Source organism: Meleagris gallopavo, chromosome 6 (assembly GCF_905368555.1).
Source record: "Meleagris gallopavo chromosome 6, MGAL_WU_HG_1.1, whole genome shotgun sequence".
Taxonomy (NCBI): Eukaryota; Metazoa; Chordata; class Aves; order Galliformes; family Phasianidae; genus Meleagris; species Meleagris gallopavo.
The window spans coordinates 50992655-51013698 of record NC_139409.1 but is presented as its reverse complement, the minus strand read 5'-3'; the positions used below and the strand labels follow the sequence as shown (position 1 = coordinate 51013698).

General features: G+C 42.8%; 1 protein-coding gene across 5 annotated transcripts in view; it reads right to left on the bottom strand.

Moving 5' to 3' along the window:
• Window positions 1-21044, bottom strand: part of VOPP1 (VOPP1 WW domain binding protein) — a 61725-nt gene that overhangs the window by 6038 nt on the left and 34643 nt on the right. For 4 of the 5 annotated variants that reach the window (XM_085226726.1, XM_085226728.1, XM_085226725.1 and 1 more), the window contains one exon: window positions 15148-15206. In XM_085226726.1, coding sequence (XP_085082852.1) covers window positions 15148-15206 — 59 coding nt within the window. Of the gene's footprint in view, window positions 1-3688; window positions 3826-15147; window positions 15207-21044 lie in introns of those variants that run through there. The other variant, XM_010713112.4, reaches the window with a different exon arrangement.

Genomic DNA, 21044 nt, shown 5'->3' with positions numbered 1-21044 from the left:
TTTGCAAGGGAAAGAACTGTGCATTCTTCCAGTGACAAGCAGACAGGATTGCTTGTAATAAGCATAAGGATCTGATACTCTGATTGGCCTGCCAAGGTCTGCTTGTGTACTCAGACACACCGTTTGGGATGTGAGCACAACTAACTGCCAAAGCCAGAAGAGAAAATACCCACTTTCCTGAATCTGAACACACTCCAGTCTTTAACATCAAGTTTGCTGATGACACCAAGCTGAGTGGTGCAGCTGACACGGTGGAAGGAAGGGATGCCATTCAGAGGGACCTCAACAGGCTTGAAAGGTGGGCCTGGGTGAACCTGATGAGGTTCAACACAGCAAAGTGCAGAGTTTTGCACTTGGGCCGCAGGAATCCCAGGCATCCATACAGACTGGAAGGAACAGTCCTTGAGAGCAGCCCTGTGGAGAAGGACCTGGGGGTCTTGATAGATGAAAAGCTTAACATGAGCCAGCAGTGTGTGATTACAGCTCGGAAAGCAAATGGTATCCTAGGCTCCATCAGAAGAGGGGTGGCAGCAGGGACAGGGAGGTGATTGTCCCCCTCTACTCTGCTCTTGTGAGGCCCCAGCTGCAGCAGTGTGTCCAAGTGTGGAGTCCCCAGTAGAAGAAAGACAGGGAGCTGTTGGAGAGGGTCCAGAGGAGCCACAAAGATGATCAGGAGGCTGGAGCAGCTCCCAGACGAAGACAGGCTGAGGGAACTGGGCTTGTTTTGCCTGGAGAAGAGAAGCTGCAGGGTGACCTCATTGCAGCCTTCAGTACCTAAAGGGAGCCTACAAGCAGGAGGGGAGTCAACTCTTGGAAAGGGTTGATAACTGCAGGACAAGGGGAAACGGTTTGAAGTCGAGGGAGGGAAGATTGAGGTTGGATGTCAGGGGGAAGTTCTTCACAGAGAGAGTGGTGAGGTGCTGGAACAGCTGCCCAGAGAGGCTGAGGATGCCCCGTCCATCCCTGGAGGTGTTCAAGGCCAGGCTGGATGGGGTTCTGGGCAGCCTGGGCTGGTATAAAATGTGGAGGTTGGTGGCCCTGCATGTGGCAGGGGGGTTGGAGATTCACGGTCCTTGAGGCCCCTTCCAACCCTGGCCATTCTGTGATTCTGTTATTCTTATAAAGAATCTGTATGATTCTTTAAAGCTTGCCTTGATCCTAACGGCGGCTAAAATATCACAGAACTACCAGCAAGACTTAGCAAGTCAGCATTAACTTTGGGTCTTATCAGAACCAAGAAATTAAGCACTGCTCCACACTTCCCCCCATGTGGATCAACCCAAGAGGAGCTTTCAAGACCAGTCTTAAATACATTAACAGGACCAGGCTGTTCACCAAATTGCCATGCTGATGCAGCATGTGTCAGAAAAGCAGAAAGGAAATAAGAGGCTGTAAATCTGGCAGGAAGGAGCTGGAGGCCTATCCTGTGGGCCAAGTGTGCTAGTAAATAAAAACACTTCTCACCAATTCTTGTTGCTATGCATTTTAAAAGAGCAATTTGTGCTCAGATTTGTGAGAGACAGGGAGCGAGTTTCCCTACATCACCAGAGGAGTACCTTCTTGCAGCCCTTCTTGAGGCAACTGAGGCCAGAAAACAGAAGGATCTGGGGATGTGAGTATTCTGTAGCTGGGTCTCCATGTGCAGGGTGCACGCAACTGGGACAGGGAGCAAGTGGATGCTGCACTGTACGACTTGAAAGCCCCAGTATAATTTTCCAGACCAAGCCTCAAGAACCTGGCTTTATTAGTCTCCAACCAAAATCCAGAGTCTCCCAAGACTACACACATTCCTCCCTGATCCTTACCTTGCTTATTTTGCATCTGTTTTCACTAGAGCAAGAAGGGATGGGAAAAGGCTATTTTAAAATCTGTAATTATGATCATTCCATTAACCAAAATTAAAAAAAAAAAAACAAAACCATCTGTATGATTCAGCGTAGCACCTGAATTTACTTTTTTTCTTTTTTCTTTTAAACTCTAAGGTATCTAGTTACAAGTCAGCACCATTTTTAAAGTCTTAGTAAGTCTCATAAAGTCACATAAAGTCTCAACTACTGAATGTTTATGAAGCTCTTAAGACCACTGAATGGCAAACAAGCAGACCGTCAAGAAGTTCTGTCTCCTACAAAGATGACTGCACTTTCAAATGGCTGAAAATGAGATAGGAAAATTGAACAGTCTCTCCCTGCAGCTATGTTTAGAGAAACTCCATCTTACTATAGCCAATAAGCTTTGCATGGTGACTGAGCCAAGTCTGAAAACTGCACCTCCTGGGTTGATCTCTGAAGTTAAACCATCATCATGTCTCAAGGGAAATCCCTTTGAAATCTGACACAAGTAAAACTAACACTTTTTACCCATAAAATCAAACAAATACTTGTTTTTTTGTGCCTTGGGTAAGAAAACATGCATATAGGAGTCTGGAATCAAGTGTGATACCACAATCCCAGTGTGCTGGCTGTAGTATTTGCCACTACTTGTGAGCAGCTGCCCAAGCAGACTGAAGAACAAATGGCCATTTGCTGATAACTGCTCTTCTGGTACTGCTTGAGAGCTCAGCTTCTCTTCTGTTCTTGATTCAACATGCTATGAAAAAAACAACACAGACTCTACCAACACTGATCCTAAATTACAACACAATTAACTTACTTACAAAAGACGTTACTATTAGCAGGCAAAAGAAGACAATAAAATCAGGTTATTAATAGAGCAACATACATGCTTAAGCATGATCAGTCTTTGATGTTCTATCTCTTGCTGCCAGACAGCAAATCCCAGAGGAATTAAGACCCTAGCCCAGAAGAAGACAATGAAGCAGGCACATCTGTATGTATTGAATTGATAGGCATATTCTTTAAATTATTATCTTTGTGCTTTGGCTCTTCCTAACAGAGAAGTGCACAGTGCTGGTGTGTCTTCCACCCAGCAGTCTTGACAGCACCCTACTCAGTCCCTTGGAACATCTGTCTGCCTCACATACGGCATTAAAGCTTTCAGGCAATTCCAAAAAAGGAAAAGGAAGAGGGGGAGGGAGGGAGGGAGGAAGGAAGTAAGGAAGGAAGGAAGGAAGGAAGGAAGGAAGGAAGGAAGGAAGCTGCTTGTCAGGTGTGTATTTTGGGTCTTGCCTTTCCTAAACTGAACATGCAAGTTACAACAGAACTGTGTTCCTGAAGAAGGAGCTTTAGAATCAATCTGGCCTGGCCTGCTGGCCTGTGCTCATCTCCTACAGAAGACTATGCTAAAGCCAGTTTCCTTCCTTTCTTTCACACATAAATGATGATCATGACATCTTCCTTTCCCTAGGGCAATGCTTGTCTCGTTGATCAACGTTTTATCCATTATGTAGGATGAAGCATGATCCACTAGTTGCTTTGCTAACCTGAAACTTGGAAAGCATGTTTTCTCTTTTCAAAATGGCCCTCCCAGTGATTTATGATTCAGAAGGTACATTTTTTCATTCATAATTCAGTGGAGTGAAATTAATGCACTTCCATCTCTAATTACTGGTATTGCCAGCGCATCAAAGAACTGCTGTGTCAGGAGTCAAAGTTACACTCTGACAGATCACAGCAACAATCCTTTTGTATGGATTTGCACTTAAACCACAAAGCCAAAAGCTTTTCTTTTCAAAGCATGAATTTTCACGTGAAAGTATGACCCAAGCCCCTAAAACAAGCCCTGTACTTACGTGTGTTCTTCAGATAACAACCACTCAGTGAAATGGTCCAGATTTTCTTTTCGATTGATACCCGTTCCTACACAGATGAACAAGCTCCTTCCCGGCAGAGTTGCTGCAGGAAAGAACTGCATCTAAAAACAATTCCCTGATTGGCACTTGCTGAAAACCAGAGAAGTTAAAAAGGTAAAAAAGGATTGCAGTCTGCAGTGCACTGTATGATCACAGTGCTCTGACAGCATATTCCCCATAAAAATAATTCCTTTAAAACGCAGGCTGCATTATTCTTAGTTTTCCTCTCTAGACTGTTGGTGTCATATGTGCCAAAACTTAATTTAACACTGAAATGTTTGACTAGCAATGTCTTTTGGAAGAGTAAAACGAAACACAAATTATTAATCTACGTAGGGGCAGAAAGCTGGCTCAGACTGCAGGGACAGAGGAAGTGGGCAGGAAAGAAAATCACAAAACCTCCACAACAACCAGAAGTCCTTTAGATACAGTAAATTGCATGGTTTCTGACTAGTGTCCTATACACAAGCCTGACTGTAATTCCAAAGAAGGCTGTTTGCCAGTGATAAGTTAAATGATTGCTGCTTCATTTACGGCCCCTCGCTGGAACCAAGAATTAAGTTTACACAAAGGATTGTGTAGCAATTGACTGAAACTAAGAAGTGAAAGATTTGGGGGAAATGGCTAGTAGCATCAGATGAAGCTAAGAAAGCCTCATAACACTGGTATAAGCAAACACCAGAAGGAGAACCACAAGTGGAAGGGAACCTGCTGAACCTGCTGAAGGGAACCTGCTTTAGGGGGTGAGGGGAGACTCAAAGACCTCTTGAGGTCCCTTCTAACCCCTGCAATTCCGTGATGCAATTCTGTACATGCATTCCCATCTTTCAATAAAAAAGGACTTTTCAAAACAAAGCCACTGCCTGTACTTCTACACAAGGAAAGACCTATGTTATTGACTGAAGATACGGACAAGGAGCTTAACATTAAGGAAGGAGCTTAGCATTACAAGTAGGGTGGAGAGGTTATCTTGAGGAATCAATTTTTTGCTATAACTGCCCACTCAATGTGAAAATTCATGAGTACGCTCCTGAAAACACAGAGTCCAATCCAAGTGTCTCAGGTATCCAATTCAGTAACTACTCAGCAGCCAGTGGTTTAATCTCTCAACAGAAAGATGTTACACCACAAATGCCACATCCCTTCATTGGTATTCATTCAAATGCTTAAGGAACTACAACACATGCAATGTCTTAGGCTGGTGGAATGAAGTGATGGTCAACATCTGCTTTCCAGCCTCAATCTTAGAGGTGATCATGTCTCTGCAATGTCTGCTTACGTGGCCTAATTTCCTGGAGGGACACAGCCCTATCATGGCTTACCTGCACTCTCAGGTGCTCAGCACCCCAAGGCATCCATGTTGAGCATGCTTACACATATATACACCACAAACAAGATACCTTGGACTAGAAGTGATCTTTTAAATGGTCATCTTAATATGTGTGGCTAATTTTTAGGAGAATCAAGAATTTCAAGGAGACCGCACAAAATCACAGAAACAAATGTACTGCAACTACTTACATTTGCTATGCAAAGGTATGCACCTCTCCTGATGAAATTTTGGGCCCCAGAAATTGAAATAGATTGAAAATCACTGGCTCACTAGCTAAGCGTACAGTCTGGCTCTCTGTCAGCTATTGGTTTTGCTTGGGTAAGTCACTCCTCTGTTTCTCTTCTTTTCTTATACATAGCAGAGCTAATTTCTGAGTGCATGTAAGAACAGGCCCTTGTAAAATGTGGGTCTGATTTTAGCTTATAATTACACAAATATATAAGGAATACAACTGCTTCATAGATTAATGCAGCTGTGACCTTGGTAGCACACCTGTACTTGAGAGTAAAATGCTGCTCCTGGTAACCTATTAGAGGCATAGTTAGTCAGGTACTTCATAAATCACCCAGCTTTTAACTACTTCAGGCAAAGTAAGGCTAGAAGGCCAAAAGCAGCAAAGGGGCTTTCCAGTAATTTTTTCTTTTTTTTTCTCCACAAGTAGAAACAACAGAGACAGAACTGGTTATTTGCTCAGACTTGATTTCTGTCTCCTTTGACACAATCAAATTTTTCACAACAAGACAAGATACTTGACCCCTTGCTCTCATACAAATATGAAAAATATGAGCAGGCAACAGCTGAATAATGGATTATTTCTCATTCTTTAAGTGAAGGGCTTATAAACACTGTATTCATTCAGGAACTCAGAAGAATATGGTAAAACCTTGTCTGTCTCTGATCGAATGAGCAGTATTTGCTCAGCTGTTCCTATCGCACCAGCCATCCCACAAATCTTCTACCCTGTGGCTTACTGTATCCTCAGCTCACTCTTCTTAGACCCCAAGTGGAAAGCCACTCTGCAAAGGCAGCAAGTCTCCTGTTGTTCCAGCCTGCAACTTTCTCTGTTCCTCCAGTGGTTTTGGGCTTTATCTACTGATATACAACACCTCAAATGGCCTTTTTTTCTTTTTATAACATAGGCCGAAGGCCTCTCTTTAGCACAACAAAGCAGAGAAACAGCCTGATTTAAGGCTCTAGAAAAAGGAAGACATGACAGTTCTTACCTTTCTGGAGGAGAAAGTGTAAATTTCTCATACCAGCAGGAATATGGACTTCTAATTAATCATCAAGCCCCCTATTAAACACAACATTAGTTCTTTGTGTCTCAAAGTGTTCCCAATGGTCAAGCATCCCTACTGCATCTAACTCCTTATCTGCTTTCAGAAACTGCAAGCAGCCTGCTAGTAGCAGGCAGTGGGCATGCAAGAATTTGCTATCTGCCTAACTTTAACATACTTCTGTATAGGAAATCTTTTTCTCCATCAGGCCACCATAGGGCCAAATATAGAAAAGTACATGGGTACTAATGACGAGTAGTAGGGCACTCATTTGTACTAGTTAAGTATATCAAGTCTTTCAGAATTTTCATTCAAGGTCTCCCTGTGCAGAAAGGCTTAGAAGCATCAAGGTGACTTCAGGATTGAGTGATCCTTGATGCAGTTCACTGGAGCTCAAATCACCTATAAGCCTTCCCATCCCACTAACAGGAAGACAGAAGAAATTACCTTGCTCTAGGATTCTTAACTGGAGCATGGAAAAGTTCGTGCTCTGATGAATATTTCAAGGCAAATGGCTACGTCTGGAAAAGCTGAGGCTCACTCATGATAAATCACAACTGTGGAGATAAGGGGGAGTAGGACTGCATTTCCTGCTCCACCCTGAGCAGAGGAGAGCCTAGTTTCAGTGTTCACATCTCCTAGATAAGTATATCAAAAAGAGACCTTTCCCTTTCCCTCCTTCAGAATAAACTGCCTACGTCTGTTCAGCTCCCACTTCTGAGAGATCAGAGCTTCAGACCTTAAGTAAGTAGGGCCAGTCACCTGCTTGACAGCCTGTGAAGGCTGAGATACGAAACTCCTTACCCTTCTTCAAGAGCCATTCTTATCAAGTTGAGTTGGTTGCCAGTTTGGTAGTCTGACTGTCCCCAGGCTGCACGGACTACAGACGATACATCAAAGAAAATTCAGCTGTGTGGCAAGGCTTCCAGAAGCTAGGTGATTATGATGTTCATGACTGCAACATCAACAGATCCATCAACATTGAGGTATCCTAGCCCCTTATTTCAAGTGAGGAACACACCCCTGCAAGGCATAGATCTATTGAAGCTAGTTGTGTTTTGTATCTGTTTAAAACTACATGGGAATGAATAAAGGTGGTGGGGCTTTGTTGCCTTTATATACAGATGGTCTGATAATTACTGTCTTCTTTCAGTACGTAAGCCACATACCTTCATGCTGGAGTTGAACGTACATAAGCAAACAGGCCTTTTCTCTAGATGTTCACTCCTACATGGTAACCCTGGCCCAAATCATGGTCTCTGTTTCCATACTCTGCCGGCCATTCAAGATGTTTGGAATCATACAAGACTGCAGAGGTGGTCCCTTCCTCCTTCCCACTCTGGTTTCAAATCAAATGGAAGAATAAATCAACAACTAGCTTACTGCCCTAAGCGCACGCCTGCTGACATTTTATGCAACTGTAATTGCAATTGGAAAGCAGAGTGTTTCATCAGGAAAGCTAACTTAATCAAAAGCAGTAAACATAGCAGGATGTGGAGCACAGAAAGTAACTCCCACAATGTAACATCCCCATATCTAAACTGTGGTGTTTTCTTTGTTCTCCTGTACACTTTTGACAAAAGAGCTGCTTTCTGAGCACTTGGAGCAACAGTGAGGGAGGACATCTATTCTACTGTTTTTATCTGGAACATTTTTCAGGTTCTTGGTAACATAAAAATATTGTCATAGACTGGCAAGCAACCACAGAGGACTTTCGTTCTAAATCCAAATGAGTATGACTGTGTAACAAATAGAACAAAAATTAATCAGCAAAGGAAGAGAAATCAGTGGAAATACATAATAGATTTATTTCAAAAGCCACAGGAAAAGCAATACAATCTGCATTCTCCAAAATAACAAAAAGAATTGGCTGCTCCTAAACACTGCAGATGCTTGCTAATATTCGTAGAATCATACAATCTTAGAATCATAGAATGGCCTGGGTTGAAAAGGACCTCAAATATCACCTAGTTTCAAGTCCCCTGCTATGTGCAGGTCACCAACCAGCAGACCAGGCTGCCCAGAGCCACATCCAGCCTGGCCTTGAATGCCTCCAGGGATGGGGCATCCACAGCCTCCTTGGGCAACCTGTTCCAGTGCCTCACCACCCTCTGGCCGAAAAACTTCCTCCTAATATCCAAACTAAACCTCCCCTGTCTCACTTTAAAACCATTCCCCCTTGTCCCATCACCATCCACCCTCACAAACAGCCATTCCCCCTCCTGTTTATTTGCTCCCTTCAAGTACTGGAAGGCCACAATGAGGTCTCCCTGCAGCCTTCTCTTCTCCCAGCCAAACAAGCCCAGTTCCCTCAACCCTTCCTCACAGGAGAGCTGCTCCAGCCCTCTGATCATCTCAGTGCCTCCTCTGGACCCGCTCCAAGAGCTCCACGTCCTTCTTGTGCTGGGGGCCCCAGGCCTGGACGCAGTGCTGCAGATGGGGCCTCACAAGAGCCGAGTAGAGGGGGACAATCACCTCCCTATTCTTCATGTTCAAAACATTCTTTTTCTTTATATTTATATTAAAGTTCTTATACTACTTCCAAAAGAAAAATTAAACAGTATTTAACATAACTGTGTATGTTTCCAGCTGTCTGCTGTATGCAGTAAGCTACTTTCTATGGCAGAAACATTTAAGCCTAAAAATACTGCACCTCTGTCTGCCCATGTTTTTAGCATTAATTCAGGTCCTGTGTCAGATAAGAACTAGAAGAGGTTACAAGACTACACTGCTCTATACTGTTTCTGTGCTTTCCATCAGTGATAGCATTTTCTTCCAAATAAAGGTTACATGTTTCTTTTGAAGATCTTTCATGTAGAAGCCCAACAGTAACCCTCGAAAACATACTCACATAGGGAACCCAGACTTACTTCCAGTGTAAAGACTCAGCGCTCAGAAGGTGGAACAAAGGCCTCAAAGGAAACAGGCTACAATGGAGGAGTTTAGAAAACATCACATGCACAAATAGTGATGGTTTTAAGAAAGCCAAAGGTCCCCTACAACTGATAACTGCAGGGGACACGGAAGTGCAGCAAGAAGAGCTTCCACATCTACACAAGAAGTGGAAGAAAAAGCTGAAAGGTAACACAGACCCTCTGTCCTTGCTGAGTGATTTAGTGACAGCAGAAGCGGATAAGGGTGAAGTATTCAATGCCTTTTTCAACTCACTGCTCATTAGCAACATCTCCTAAGTCTCTGTGGTTGGAGGTGATGAATTACCAGAAGCTGATGAGGATCATGTCACAGGTTACTTACATAAACATACAAGTCCATAGGACTAGAGAAGCTTCACCCAAAGATACAGAGAGAGTTGGCAAATATCGTAACACTTTTCAGCATCCCCAAAAAGCCAGAGACTTCTCTGCAGGAGATCCCCAGACACTGGAAAAATGCAAATTTTTGCTCACCTTTAAACTAGGCCAAAAGGATAATCTGGAGATCCATAAGCCAATCACACTTACATCAGCTGCTGGCAAAATAATAATAATTTAAAAAAAAAATCAAAGACCAACTTCTCCTGAGACACATTTATGGGCATATGAAGGAGAAGAAAGGTACTAAAAACAGATAGCATGAATTTACTAAGGGTAAATCATTCCTATTCAGATTGAGGGCCTCTAGACAAGCCAGAGAGCTGGATGGGTTAAAAAAAACCCTAAACAGCAGGACTCAAGGACAGTGGTCTATAGGTCACACTCTCCCCAGAGAGAATGAAAAACCACTGGCAGTGCTGCAGAGATCTGAAGTCATCCTGTTGACAAGCGTGTCAATTGAATTAAGGTACACTCACCAAGTTCATGAGATAATACTAAACCTGGGGATGATCAGCTAGTGAGCTCAACAGCCTGAGAGGAACCTCATAAAGAAGAACAAAGACAAATGCAAAAGCTTTGCCTGTGGGAAGGACAAACATCTTGCACAGAGCAGCTCTGCTGGAAAGGCCCTTGGGGTCACATTAAATAGCAAGCTAAACACAAGCCAGGAGTGTGCCATGGCAGCAATAAAGACCAACCGAAGCTTAGTGAGTTAATCAAGCAAAGTAATTATTATCTTTCACCAAGCACTTCTGGACTGTATCTAAAATAATATATTTGACTTTGCAGCCCTGGTAAAAAGAATGACATTGATCAACTGCAGTAAGCTTAGCAGAGGGCCACAAAGAGGCTCAGAGGCCTCACCTGTTCTGTGAGGAGGCAGAGGAACGTGAGCTTGTTCAACCTAGGAAGGAAATGGCTTCAAAGGACCCAAGAGCAACCTGTCAGGACCCAGGAGGTTACTGAGAAGATGGAGTCAGGCTCTTCCTGGTGGTGCAGTGTGGGACACAGATAATGGATGTAAACTGAAACAAAAGAGGTTCTGACTTGATATGCAGCAAAAAAATGTATCTACCATGAGGATGGGCAAGGAACAGAGCATACTGTCCAGAGAGGTTGTGCCATCTCTTTCCTTAGAATTTTTCCAAGATCCAACTGGATAAAGCCCTGAGAAACCCAGTCTGACCTGTTCTGAGCAGGAGGTTGGACTGGAGATATCCTGAGAACCTTTCCCTCTTTTCCTGACTATTCTCTTAGCATAAAACATCACTAAGAACTTCAACACACCATTATTGAACAGAATGATTTGAAATAATCTTAAAACTATGCTGGATAATACCAAAATTCTTTTCTTCCTCTAAGTTACCCAAAACCCTTATTGCATGTGACTACCTCACTGACCCAGAAACATTACCCATAGTATTTCCATATCTCTGGACACGTGCTTACACTCAGAAACATTTGTGCTGCTTTATTAAAATGCCACCAAGTCTGGAAAGGAAAGGTTTAGAGGAATGCAGGACCTAGCATCTGGAATTTATCACCTTGTTAAATGCTCAGATGCAAAGGTAGCTAACAACGGGAGGAAAAATAAACCGTGAAGATCTATGGGAACAGTCAGTCCTATCTGGAACATACTTCACCCTGCAATACAGAGGGTACATTTGTGTACATTCACAATCTGAAAGTTGTAGGCCTTACACTAGTGCTGAGGCGATACGTGCTGTCAGGATGAGCAGCGGGGAAGACAGCCAAAAAAAAGAAAGAGAAGGTCTTGTGACCTTGCCAGGGGTTATATCTTGTCTCTGAACACAAAGTGTTCTGGGGAATGTAGTTCTTCTCTTACAGACAGGTGCATGGAACTGGAACATTAACTCTTTTTACTCCCAGTGCACAACATGATGTTATGGTGTGGAATACCGATAATCAAAATCATAAAACATGACACAGCTTCAATTCTGAATCGCCTTTGGTGCATCTACACAAGTAGAAGTATGATCTAATTTTTTCAGCACAGGTGTGGATTTTTCACTAATATTTTTCTGAGTTTATTTTATATTTATTTACTTTTCCTGGTCTTAGAAATATTTTGCTAAAGTAAAACAAAAGTAACCAAGTGACAATATCTCGTGACTCAGACAACCAGTTGTTTTGGCTAGAGAAGTAAAGTAAGAATTCTCTTGGAAATTCACTTTATCAACAGCCAGACAGCAATGTGTCTCTAAAAATCCTTGCAAGTTTTCATGGTGGATTCCACTCTGAAATAAGCTATATCTTAAGCTAACAGATTCACATAGAAAACGTAGAAAAGTTTAGAAAATGAGAGAAACATCACAGAATCATTGGGGTAAGAAAACATCTCTGGAGATCATCTTGATCAAACCCCCCTGCTAAAGTAATCTCTCTATAGTAGGTTACACAAGTAAGTGTCCAAGTGTGTTATGAATCTCCAGAGAAGGAAACTGTCTGGGCAGCTTGTTCTAGCGCTCTGTCACACTCAAAGTAAGCAAGTTCTTCCTCACGCTCGTATGAAACTTTTGTGCTGCCCTTATACTGTCACTGTGCTCCACTAAAAAGAGTCTGGCCCCACCAGCACTTTAGATATTGATAAAATTCCAGTTTCTGTGGCATGAGTGAGTTGACTTAACTCAGTCATGGGTAAAACAAATGCGAAAGCAATGGGGCATTATCCTAGGACACTAAGATTGGTGTTGTGTATCTCCTTCACGATGCAGACATGAAAAGACAGCACAGGTAGGAAGAGCAAGGGATCCTATCCAGCAAGAAATGAAATTGCAGAAGTAACAAATCAGGAAACTCCAGGCATTGATTCCCTATAGTTTTGGTGCAAGTTCCCCCTTCAATGCTACAGGGTTTATACACACTCAAACAGCCTCTACCTGCTTCCTTCCAAATTTACCCTCATCTACCCTCTGAGCTTTAGCCCCAAATCCTTACCACCTTTCTTTAAAGTTTCTTCTTCCTCACTTAAACTCATAATCATAATAATAACAATGGCATTAATAAGATGCTCATCACCATCACAATAACCACTGAGCACACACGTCCCACCACCTTCCCTTTCCTTTTTCCATTTACTTACACTGTCCAGCACTGGACAGTGCCACACCTTTATGCAATACCTTGGAAAACAGGGTGCTATAGTGAGATAGAAGAGGCTTGCAAACTTGTCCATGCAGACAAATTGTGCACAGGCTTGCAAATTCCTCTCTGTTTGACGTCTGTAAACTCTCACCAAATAAGGCTTCAGTTACAAAGGTCAATCAATAACCTGAACTTAGGAATTTTAAACTTACTGCACAGGCTTAATAGACCAATTAACTTCTCTTTCCTGAATGGCATAAAGTTAATTGCACATGCAATGTATGATACACAGGGCGGTCACGTACAAGGGGGAACATATATTAGGCGGATCAGGAAGTCTGTAACCTCCAACTACTTCAGCCAATGAAGAAAGGAGAAGGAACAATGTAGTCAGGAAGAGAGGATAAAAAAGAGGCTGCAACCTTTAGTGGGTTGAGAGACATGCCTCCAGTAGTCTCTCTCTTTATTTGAATAAAGAAAGCTAAAGACTCTCCTCTGGCTCTTTTTGAGATTAAGATAATTGAGCAAGCCTATCAGAGAAAAAGAAAAAAAAAAATTCCCAACATGTAGTAACTATCACAACAAACATAACTACAGTTTGCATTCTTTTGACTTGCCTGACATAGCCAATATACAACAGATTTCTCTCCATGCTAAAAAACAAAATAAAATCTCTCAAATCATGCAATCCTTTCTAACAACCATTTATATATATATATAATCCCTTTCTCAATTCCCTGTTTAATTCACAACTTTCTTCCTGCCCATCTTCAAAGCTGTGTGCAGTTTCAGTTAACCTCTTTGATGGACTAGAAAATAAACACACTGTTTTTCAGCAAGGTAATCCATTTCAGTGCTCAAAAAAACCCAGTAAACTAGTAATCAAATGGAAACCAATTAAGAAGCAACCTTGCGTGCATCAGATCCATTGCAGAGACTGAGCCTCCCCTTTACACTCCTTGCTTTCACAGGACTCAGTCAGTACCTGTTTACTTGTGGCACAAAGAGCTAACAACCAAAATCCAAGCAGCTTCCCCTTTATATTTACAAGGAAAACAAACACTGACTGCAGAAATACATGGGCAGCAACATAAGCAGAACACCAAGGCGAAGATGAATAATGCACTCCTGAATGTCAAGTTACAAGGGGATATTCATAACATCCCAGCCTCTTTCCCACATTCCAACAAAATAAAATGTAGGTGGAACCAAAGTCCTGCTGTTATTAGAATGCAAAGAAAATCATTTCATTTAAATTCACTCATATGTTCTAGCCAACCATTTATGCAGAAACATTTTATGTCTTGTATATACAGTTTGGGCCATTCTCAACATTTCATTCAGATGAAAAAGAGACAGTAAATTGCAGGCAAAAAGAATTCCTTATCAGTTAATATTCAGGATCACAGATAATTAAACCACACAGTGGTTCAGTCTTTCAGGGAGCTTTGTTTCTTGCCTGGCTTCCTGGCTGTTTTTTGTCTCTAGCGTTTCTCTCCTGCTTCTGGCAGATGAAGTGGAGGTGGAGAAGAAAAAGGAGAAAGGTTTCTGGGGAGATCAGGATTACAGTAATTTCCTACCTGTGAGTGGGGAAGAGTTTGCTCAGGTAACAATGACCTGTTGCTGCTACCTACTCCGCACCCGATTGATTTTTTTTTTAACTTAGGTTTAAAAGATGTTTGCAATTATAAAGTTACATAACCCAAAGTCTAGTGCATTTATCTCCTTTCTGCCCCCAAATACACAAGAACAATAACCGCCCACTCATAGATTTTGTCCACCTCTTTATCGTTGCTGTGAGCAATTTAGGACAAAAAACTGCAATTTAGAAGGATCCTCAATCATGCACCTACAGTTAATTGGCATTTGGTTAACACCCAAACCTGATGTGAATATAGATGCCACCCATCAAAATGACAGTTAATGCCACAGATAATAAGTCATCTCAAATCCCTAAATTAAGCAACAGTATTAACAGAGGGACAAAGATACTCTTGGTATGCTGCTTGATTACCTTCCCTTGTTCAAAACAAAGAGAGAACTGTCCTCACACAGCTCCACTTATGTTTCCTTTCATCATTCTGAAAAGAGAGCTGTTCAATATCCAACATTTTGTTTTCAACTGGAAAGATCATCTGAATGCATGGGGAAATGAGTCTGTATACTTTTGGGGAGAAATAAAATTTCTTGCACATTCATTTTTAAATTAAATTAAATTTTAGATAAAATTAAATTTTAAATTAGGGGAAAAGGTCTCAAAAATTTATGGAAAAAGAATAATCCATGAAAGAATAACATTCTAAGAGCTGAAAGAATCTAGTTATCTCTTGTTCACTAGAAAACACAAAAAGGAAAGTGATGACTACTTACATATAATAGGTAGGATATAACCCTTCAAAGTACCAGCAATGCTTTTTGGCCTCTGTACACTACAAAGAAAGAAAAATACCTTATTAATATTTACACAGAACAAGGTGCAATTATAAACACAAACACTGAGTGTTTATAAATACTGTTATTTTGAGCAATTTGAAAAGGTGTCTTTTCCCAAAGACTTCGCAATCTTAAAACATATATCTGGGAATTCAGTGAATCTGAACTGTGATGTGCCCTATTCAGGTTCAGATCCTTCACAGTGGGCTGTGTCCACGGGGCCTCAAAGGTTAACATGATTCATGACTATAGTTAATAGATTCTGTGAACTGCATGCATTGCCTGATAAAGTGGTCTCTTAAAAGAATATGGAGAATTTAAGAGCTCACTGTGGCTGTAGTCACTTAAGAGATCTCCATCATATTCTGAGTTTGAAGATGCAAGGCATAAGATTGCACAGTGAAATGCAGGAAATTATCCATCTTCAGGGAATTCTCTATATGCGGAGCCAAGCTTGGAAAGGAACAAAACAGAGATCCCACTTCGCCTTCCTACATCTTGGAAATGTTTCAAGTGTTCATTAAATAACCTGGGAAAGGAAACTGCTTTCTGCAGTCCAGGGCCATTGTTGTCTTTTGCAAACTATCAGCGCATCCTTGCTAAGGCATGGTGACAGGCATTTTCTCGGGGGGAGGGGATGGTGATGCAAGCAGTGTGAGAAATGCATATCACCACAGGCACCGCAGGAGTACAGACAGCAGCTAAGAACAATAGTGACATTTAAAAAAGAAAAACAAACGTCAAGCCCAAACTGTATATACAAGGCAGAAAATACTTCTGCATATCCTGCTGGCAGTGCTAGCATAAAGTGGTGCCTCCCTTGCACATACAGTTCCAGAAGCTCCACCACAAACTGCATCGTCTGATCACATACGGACTGGGGATTCTGGAATACCTCCACAGAGCAGCAAGTAATCTCTTCTGGGATTTTAACAATAATTCTCCACGCTGCTCACACCTGACACCCAAGGTCAGAGAGCACTTGCACATGAGCAGCACTTGGATCATCCTTCATGTTCACTTGGCAGCTCACCTTTAGATAATAACTCATGTAAGCCTTAGTAGCCTCCCCAGAATCCCAGAATACTAAGTGAATCCAGTTAAGATTAAGTGGTTTTAGATCTCTGATTCTTACTCCTCGTGAATAAGAAAGGCTACAAGCTATTTAATGAGCATTTGATGAGCTCAATCACAGATGGATCAATTATAGCCTCCAAAGACAAACTGCTATGGATTAAATTCTTAAGACAAGTACAGAGGAGGGGCGTAGGAGAAGAGAATTCTCATGCGTATGATCAAGTCTGACTACTAATCCCATGACAGGCTCCCACCAGCTCCAAGAAGCACACCTTTTGGTTCTGATGGAAGAACTAGAACTTTTTCCTTCGGGGAGAGCCTTGTTCCCTTCTCAAATTTACGCTACAATAAATGCAGGGGATTTGTAGGAGGGCTCCGTGGTTTCTGTTGGAGATGCTGGTGTTCACAGAGCTGTCTTTAAATTTCATAGAATCACAGAATCATCAAGTTTGGAAAAGACCTCTAAAATCATCCAGTCCAACTGTTCACTTATCACCTATTCCCATTAAATAATGTCCTTCAGTACAACATCTAAACATTTCTTCCACATCTTCAGGGATGGTGACTCCACCACCTCCATGGGCAGCTCATTCCAGCACCTGACCACTGTTTCGGAGAAATTTCCTAACTTCCAACCTGAATCTCCCCTGGCACAACTTGAGGCCATTCCCCCTAGTCCTATCACTAGTTATATGAGTGAATAGGCAGACCACCACCTCACCACAACCTCCTTTCAGGAAGTTGTAGAGTGCAATGAGGTCTCCCCTGAGCCTCCTCTTCCCCAGACTAATCAATCCCAGCTCCCTCAGCTGCTCCTCATAAGATTTGTGCTCTAGACCTCTTTGTTGATCTTCTTCTGAACATGCTTCAGAGCCTCAATGTCTTTCTTATATTGAGGGCCCCAAAACTAAACACAGTACTCAGGGTGCAGTCTCACCAGTGCTAAGTGCAGAGGGATGATGACTTCCTTGCTTCTGCTGGCAACACTATTTCTGATATAAGCCAGAATGCCATTGGCCTTCTTGGCCACCTGGGCACACTGCTGGCTCATGTTCAGCCAAACGTCAGCCAACATCCCCAGATCCATTTCTTCCACACAGTTCTCCAGCTATGCTGCCCCAACCCTGAAATGTTGCCTGGGGGAATTGGGAACAAAGTGTAGGACCCAGCACTTGGTCTTGTTGAATTTCATCCCATTGCCCTCACCCCAGCTATCCAGCCTGTCCAGATCCCTCTGTAGCAACTTCCTACCCCCAGGAAGATCAACAGTTCCTCCCAGATTGGTGTCGTCTGCAAACATACTGAGGGTGCACTCCATCCCCTCGTCCAGGTCATCAATAAGGACAGGCACCAATACTGACTCCTGGGGAGCACCACTCATGGCTGGCAACAGCTGGATTTAATTCCTTTCACCACCACTCTCTGGGTATGGCCATCTAGCCATTTATTTACCCAGCAAAGAGTGTACCTGTCTAAACCAGCTTCTCCAGGAGAATCCCATGGGAGACAGTGTCAAAGGCTTTGCTGAAATCTAGGTAGACTATTCAACAGCCTTTCCCTTTTATGGCCACAAGTTGCTCCAGGGGAGATTTAGATGAGATATAAGGAAAATATTTTTCTCTTGAAGAGTGGTCAGGCACTGGAATGGCCTGACCAGGGAGGTGGTGGAGTCACTGTCCCTGGCAGTATTCAAGAGGCATCTGGATGATGTGCTAAGGGATGGTTTAGTAGCTTAGTGGTAGTAATGGTGATAATGAGGACAGTTGGACTAGATGATCTTGTAGGTCTTTTCCAACTTTGTGATTCTATGATTCCTTCATCTATGAGGCAGGTCTCTTGATCACAGAAGGAAATCAGGTTGGTCAAGCAGGACCTGCCTTTCATGAACCCATGTTGGCTGGGCCTGATCCTCCAGTTGTCCAGCACATGTACTGTGATCTCCCTCAAGACAATCTGCTCCATAACCTTTCCTGGCACCAAAGTCAGGCTGACAGGTCTGTAGTTCCCCGGATCCTCTTTACGGCCCTTCTTGTAGATGGGAGTCACACTGGCAAGCCTCCAGTCTTCTGGGACCTCTCCAGTTATCAGGAACACTGATCGATGGTGGAAGGCAGCTTGGCAATAACCTCTGTCAGCTCCCTCAGCTGAATCCCATGGACTTGTGGCAGTCCAGAGCAGTAGGTCTCTAACTGTTTCCACCTGAATAGCACGGGGTTTATTCTCCTCCCCATCTGAGATGTCCAGGTCAGGGGGCAGAGTATCTCAAGGATAACTGGTTTGACTTTTAAAGACAGATACAAAGAAGGCATTGAGCACCACAGCCTTTTCCTTATCCTCAGTGGTCAATGTATCTAGTAAAGGACAGAGATTCTCCTTAGCCCTCCTCTTACTGTTAATATATTTGTAAAAAAGTTTCTTGTTCTCTTTTACCCCAGAGGCCAAGTTGAGTTCAACCTGGGCTTTTGCCTTTCTTTTGCCTTGCAGTCTATAACAAACTCCCATCAGGATGTCAGTCTTGTTGGCCCTCCTCTTGATCCTTACCCATAGAGATTCAACCTTATCATCCCCAGCACTGAGCTCAACAATACTGAAGTACTCTCTAACATAGAGAGTAACATCACTAACCCCCCCTTCTTTGCCTATCTGAAGAGCATATAAGTAGTAGTCATCCATTGCACCACACCAGCTGTGGCAGTGATCCCACCATGTTTCCGTGATGGCAACTAAGTCATAGTTTGTCTGCCACACAATGGCTTCCAGCTCCTCGTGTTTCTTGCCTATGCAGCATGTTTTGGTGTAGATGCACTTCAGCTGAGCCCCTTGCATCACTCCCCAGTCTGTCATAATTCCCCTAGGCTTATTTCTAGCAGGTCTGGTTTTATCCCCTTCCCCCTTCATATCTACTTTAAAGCCCCCTCAATGAGCCCTGACAGCTCATTTTACCCCTTTGAGAAAGGTGAAAACCATCAGTTGCCATCAGGTCAGGCTCAAACCAACCCATGGTCAAAAACACCTGAATTCTTGCAATTGCACCAGCTTCTCAGCCATGTATTTATGAAAAGTGTTTTCCTGCTCAACTCAGTATGCCCCCCTGCTACTCAATGGATAGAAGAAAACATGACCCACGCTGTCCACTAACCACCCCAGTCCCCTGAAGTCCTTTTTGATAGTCCTCAGGCTTCTATCAGTGACCTCATTGCTGTCACCTGAATTATCAATAAATGATAATAATCAGAGGGGAGAGTCAGACTATGAAGTTTCCTAGAAATATCCCAGACCTGGGCGCCAGGGAGGCAGCACACTTCCATATGTGTACTTCCCATATGGGTAGGCTCTTGCTGACATATAGGGCCCTCTGTTCCTCTCAGAAAGGAGTTGCGTCTGACAATCACCCTTCTTTCCTTCTAGGCACAGGAAGCCCTAGACAACCTTGTGGGTAAGCCTCCCACTGCATCCTCACTCACCTCTCCCTCAAGTTCCAGAGCCTCAAACCCATTACAAAGGAGAACTTGGGGAACCAAGGTAGGTTGGGATGGGGATTGCCTGTGATGCTGAGCTGGGACCTGTTTCTACTCCTCCTCTTTTCTTAAATTACCTCCCTCTGTTTGACAATGGTAGAGCATGGGGCCCATCACTGGAAAATGTTTTATGCCCCTCTATTATCCTACCCCTTCTAAGCTTCCAACTTCTGAAAGCTTTCTTCTGAATCTCATTATCAGCATGCTGTTTCCTATTACTCTGAATTTAGAAGTACAAGTTTCTCTTGGCATCACTCTGCAAACACATATCCATTGCAAATGCAGCAGGCCTGCTGCTGATACAGGGCAAAACACTTTGGCTCTTTTCCTTTGAAAGTTGCAAAGCAGCAAGCCCTGGCTGAAATCCGAGTCCTGCCCTTGGGAAGCCTCATTTCAGTCCAGTGCCCAGTCTGGAGCATACATTGCAAAATGTTTTTCTTCCTGCTAGTGAACAAACATGATTCACTGTTTACTCAATATCCTCAAAGCCTTTGTCAGTCTAAAGCATTTTAATTGATGTTTTCTCAGCAATGTTTCTGAGCACATGGAGCCTGCATACCCTTTACAAACGTAAAGAAGGCGTTTGCATTCAGTACTCATTCTGCCACCCTCCTACCCACATTTCAATTTCTAAAACAAACTGGGAAGATTCCTCCTTTCCACATCTTCCAAGCTGTAAGAAATCTGTTTCTGCCTCTTATTTTATTTTGACTTACCTGTTTCAGACAGAGAATATGCTTACTGCTATCATAGAAATGGTTTTGCAAATATTTCCTTCTAGCTTACAGGGCTTAAATACGCACACTAAAAAATCTGGTGCACAGACCTTGTTTCTATATGGGACCTGAAACAGCAGGCACCAATCCCGATTCTGCGTTTTTTAATACCACAACAATATGAATAATGCACAGAAGCTCTTCAGCTCTCCTACACAAGAATGAGGAAAACAAACAAGCAGACCTCAAACGTAAGCTGCAGGATGGAATCTGGTACATGTTACATTTATACACATAAGACCAAGTGCTGAAGCTCCTGCATTTAGAACTCCTCCTGATCTCCATGGCAACACTGATAAGCAAATCCCAGCATAAAGCAGTAGGCTACTAACCACAGTCTCTATTGCAGACCTCACAGGAATTCACTGATAATAGGATGACGACACTGGTGGTGCCTCTAAGGATCTCAATCTCCTTAGCTAACCAGAGAGATGAAGAGGGTAGTTTGGATACGGATTAGTTT